The 5,308-nt window shown below is 29.2% G+C and overlaps 1 protein-coding gene across 1 annotated transcript; it reads left to right on the top strand.

Annotated features, from left to right (window-relative positions):
- The first annotated feature begins 2,328 nt into the window (after window positions 1-2,328).
- Window positions 2,329-4,763, top strand: LOC127092684 (reticulon-like protein B1). The gene is made up of 5 exons (XM_051031564.1): window positions 2,329-2,736; window positions 3,374-3,554; window positions 3,710-3,851; window positions 4,167-4,236; window positions 4,366-4,763. Exons 1-5 carry the CDS (start codon window positions 2,541-2,543, stop codon window positions 4,524-4,526), a joined length of 750 nt encoding a protein of 249 aa, XP_050887521.1. The 5' UTR covers window positions 2,329-2,540; the 3' UTR covers window positions 4,527-4,763.
- Window positions 4,764-5,308: the final 545 nt, after the last annotated feature.

Raw genomic sequence — 5,308 nt, 5'->3', positions numbered from 1 at the left:
ATACTGAAAAAAAAACCCTAATGCTAAAAATATTCAAAAACAAAACTGAAATGGCAATTGCTAAACTTTTGGGAAATAAAACAGAAATTTCTAAAATTATGGAAATTATGGATCTGTTTTTTTGAGTTGGTTCCCTATCCAAAAAGGTATAATAAGAGTCATTATGACATCGAATTCAAACTTGTGCAAATCCCGCCGAACCTTTCTGACGCACGACTTTTCTTTTATACATGCAATCGGTCTTCCTGCATCAATCTTTCTATGAAATTAGCATACCAAACTTTGTTGGTTGATGGTTTCAAACAAATGTGGAAGTAAAAATATTCTCTTCGGACCAAACTTTCCTTAAGATGTTTTCCTTTGGAAACCTTCTTATTAATTCTAAAACGAAGCAATGAGGCATAACAAATTTTGATATTTGCCTCCATTGTATACAAAACCTTGAGACCATTATGTCCATCATTAGAGATTGTGGCACATTTAATAATGCATTGTATACAAACCCTTAAGACCATTATGTCCATCATTAGAGATTGTGACACATTTAATAATTTATAGGATAAATTTATTATTATGAATGATGACTATGAGGGTAATTTCTATAGTCTGGAATTATCACACTAGGTGAATTTTAATCTCTATGTATCTTTAGTCGCTACTAACCAAGGTATTTGACATAATGTCTTTGATATTATGATGAATAAATTGTGGCAATATAGAAACCAACTAATTTATCAAGGGTTTCCCTTGATTCTGAGCAATTTTTGAATAATCTTTAGAAGTATCTACATTATTTTCATGATATTTTCCTTCATCCATCGTTTTATGTCAAGCAAAGGAAGAAAAAAATCAATATGAAATGTAAGCCTTCTCATACTAATTTTCCTTCACTCTTCATCCTTTAACGGCATGGGTGTTTTTTCTTGTGGGATCTCACTAGTGACTCTAAAGATTTACGTTAGTGGCATTTCTTGAAATCTTGGTCGATCAAGCTTTGTTTTGACCGAGCTATGAGGCCTAGTCGATGATTTAAAAATGATGAGTAGTTTAGATTTCTCTTCATTGTTTTTTTAGATGAATTTCCTTGTTGTGGTTAATAAGATCATCTCCTAGAAGATTCATAATCTTCATTTGCTTTCCCTTCTTCTTGAAGCATTATCACTCATGGATCAAACAAATTAAAAGTGTGGTGTTTTATCGAGAAGTTAATCGTTATGCAAATCACCTTATAAATATTGGTCACAATGGAGAATTTGATTTGATAGACTTTCCTACTCATCATTCTTCTTTAATTTTTTTCTCGTCTAATAATTATCGAAGAGTCTCTTTCCTCTCCGTTGTAAATTTCTTTTTTAATTAATAAAAATCTATTATAACCAAAGTTCCTGTAAATTAAATATCTAATTATATTTTTTTTCCAGAATATAAAACAATTAATGTTCCCCTAAAATTATACCATTATAAGCTATCCATGTATTTTATTGTAAATTTTTAAGAATAATGTTATTTTGACACTAGTTTTACACCAAACACTTATATCTGTGGCACTTTTCATCGTCAATAGAGTTTTTTTTAAATGAAAAAAATTATTTAAAAATTATTTTATAACATAAATATAAAATTTTGTCATCAATCAACTTCACTATTGTATTAATTATAAAAATATATATTATTAACCATATATTTTACTTATAACTCGTTAATCAAACTCACTAATCAAATTTACTATCTTATTAACCAATAAAATATATAACATTAACTAAATTCTGACATTAAAATATAAAATATAATAATCAATCTTTACACTTTATTAATCAATTTTATTTATTATGTTTTATATATTTTATAATTTAACATTAGAACTTAATTAATAGAATGTAAAAACTGATTATTATATTTTATATTTTATTTTCAGAACTTGATTAATATTATATATTTTATTAGTTAATTAAATAGTAAATTTGATTAATAAATTATAATAAAACATGTGATATTTACATAATTAAGTGATGTTTATAAATGATACGACTTTATATTTATGTTATAAAATAAATTTTAAATAAAAATATTTAAAATACCGTGAAGTGTTGGTATAAGTATTTGGTATATAAAGTAATGTCAACTTTCAATGCGCTGAATTTTTAATGAGGCTGATTATTTTCCTTATATGACTCTCTTAATCTATGTTTAAAAAATAAACTTTTTATTTTATTTAATATGAGCACTTTAGTTTAATGTATTTTTTTCTATGAATAGTTTAATGTATGTTTTAGAGAATAAAAAAAGAAACCTAAAGTGTAAAATGAAAGTAATTTGATTTGAAATGCTGGAGTACGTACGCTGCTGCAACTGGCACTAAGTAGAAGCTTTCCGTTATTCATTCTCAACCAATTCCGAACTTGAGGCTTGAAAGACTCAACAAACAACACGCCACATATAAACCATAACTCGTTCAACGCAACTCGCTCTTCTCTCTTTCATTGCAACTCTTTCTCTCTCATTCCTTCCATTTTCATTTTCATTTCCATTTCCTTTCATCCATGGCAGGGGAAACAGAATCCTTCACCGATAAGATAGAAGAGAAATTTCATGACCACAACTCCGATTCAGATTCCTATTCCGATTCCGATGACGACAGTAAGAAGAAGCCATCGGCATTTGCCTCTAAAGTCAAGAATGTTTACCGTCTTTTCGGTCGCGATCGTCCCGTTCACAAGGTCTTAGGCGGTGGTAAACGTATGTCGTAACGTAACTCCTTTCATTAACGTCTCTCTATTTTCATATTTTTACGTTCATCGTGTTTTTTTCTTTTTACTTTCTGATTTGAAAAGTTACACATGAAATGTTTGATTTGGATTGAATTTATAAATAATTGTCAATCTTACTCTGATTAGAGAAATTTAGATACTATCAATGTTTGATTTAGATTGAATTTGGTTTGTGATTGCTTGCATTCAATAAGGTTTTAAATAAGGTCGATCTTGTGTAAAAGCTTTCGCGATTTTGATCCGTGTAGGGCAGGTGTTATGTATTGATCGCAGTGATCACGATGTGAATCACATTTTCTCATTTTTCATCAAGTCAGTGAATAATAACTATATCATCGAACACCATCTGATATGTCAGGCTGTATTCCTTGAATGGAAAGTTAATTTTGTTGTTTTGTAAAAATGTTGCCATAATTGGTTTTCAAACCAATTATCCCTATCAAATGGTCACAGAGTGTTGGTTGTTGTCATCAATTTTAGTAGGGAAAACAATGAAACAACATTTTGCTTCACATTGAAAGGGCGAATTTCTTATAGCATTATATTACAAATTGGAAACTGGAAATATGTTTCTTCTGTTACAATTATGAATTTTTCTCTGGCAGCTGCGGACATTTTACTATGGAGGAACAAGAGATGCACGGGAATGGCACTCGGTGCTGGCACTGCATTGTGGGTTTTCTTTGAGTTGATGCAATACCACCTCATAACTCTTGCTTGCCATTTAATGATTTTGTCTCTTGCCGCCCTTTTCTTGTGGTCTAATGCATCTGTCTTTATCCACAAGTAAGTAACCCTTTCCAAATTCTTGTACTACTTTTTTATTTTCTATTGTTCCTTGGGTGTGTCCCTCTTTACAGTAAGGTGAAATTTGTTATAACATATATTTTTCGATTTTAATGTATGCACTTTCATGTGGTGTGTGACATTTTTGCAACTAGGTCTCCACTGCAAATCCCACATATTCAAATTCCTCAGGAATGCGTTCTTGAGGTTGCTTCTGTTCTGAGAGTTGAAATTAACCAAATGCTCACTGTTTTGCGGGATATTGGAACTGGGAGAGATATTAAGCAGTTTCTTACTGTAAGTTCATACCTCCCTTCACCCTTATGTGAAGCTATGGCTTCCTTTGATTTTGTGAGAAATTGAGTGTAACTTGAATAATGTCCATGGTTTTAAATTGCGGGGCGAATCTTTATATTTTTGCAATATATGGCTGATACAGTCGAATGCAATACCATTGCAGAGACCTCAAAGTCTACTATATTACCGTCGCAATTCCAGTTGCATACCGAAATTTTAAACTATGATTGTGTCCATTCATATACACTTTTTTTCATTTTGCAAAATACTTTAGATTGTTTAGTAGGACTAAGGTGTTTTTTGTCCTGTTATCAGGTTGTTGCTGGATTGTGGGTTATCTCAGTTATAGGCAGCTGGTTCAATTTCTTGACATTGTTTTATTTATGTAAGAGTTGATGCTTCACTAACATTATTCTTCTCAATGTCACCAATTTTTAAGCTTAATGCCTAAAAGGCCTTCTTTTTCTTCATGATATTCTACTAACAATGTGTCTATTTGGTGAAATAAATACAGTCTATTTATCACTGTTCACATTGCCACTGGTGTATGAGAAACATGAAGACCAGGTTGATGCAATGGCTGAGAAAGCAATGATTGAGATCAAGAAACAGTATGCAGTGCTTGATGCTAAGGTTTTGAGCCAGATACCAATTGCAGGGTTCAAAAAGGATTAGAATACATTATTATCTCTCAGGATTAGCAATTTTGTTCCGATGTCAAATTTATAAGTCTTACTGCATATTGTCTTCTCTTTGGATTAAAAGTTTTAGGAATAAAAGTCATCCTAGTCCCAGCTTTATTTGTAGGTTTATCTTGAGTTATTTATCAGTAGCCTTAAATTAAATGTCAAAGCATCCACATTTTGTTTTACACATTGACTTCATGAACTTGTACTCCATGTCATCTAATGAAGTGATTGCCATGTTTTATTTTAGACACGTTTATTTTGACTTTCTTTTAAAAAATGATTTTTAGAGTACAATATAATTTTATTATGCATAAAAAATTTATAAAGAATTTTTTTATAAAAGATTTCAAATAAAAATTTAATTTGAATAATTATTTTTAAAATTTTATTTTGGATATTCTTCATTTTATTAGAAAATAATTTGAATATCAAAATTCCAAAAAACCATTTAATTTTGAAGTTATTTCAAATAAATTTTCATAAAAATCATTTTTGAGATAAATTTTTTTAAAAAAATTATAATTTCAACTATATTCAATCTTAATAATATATATTTATGTTATAGAATGTCAAAATTAATCTTTTAATTTAGAATAGACAAAACGAATATAAAAAAATTAATAATATTTAAAAATAAAGTGATTGTCACATGTTTAATTTCCTTTTTTTTAAAGATAAAACAAATATACCCTTTATTTGTAAAAATAAAGTGATTGTCACATGTTTAATTTTCTTTTTTTCTTTTACTATGTTTTGTTTTAATTCTTT

The sequence above is a fragment of the Lathyrus oleraceus genome, chromosome 6, assembly GCF_024323335.1.
Source record: "Lathyrus oleraceus cultivar Zhongwan6 chromosome 6, CAAS_Psat_ZW6_1.0, whole genome shotgun sequence".
Lineage (NCBI taxonomy): Eukaryota > Viridiplantae > Streptophyta > Magnoliopsida > Fabales > Fabaceae > Lathyrus > Lathyrus oleraceus.
The sequence above is the reverse complement of the archived record's forward strand: the minus strand, read 5'-3'. Positions and strand labels throughout refer to the sequence as shown.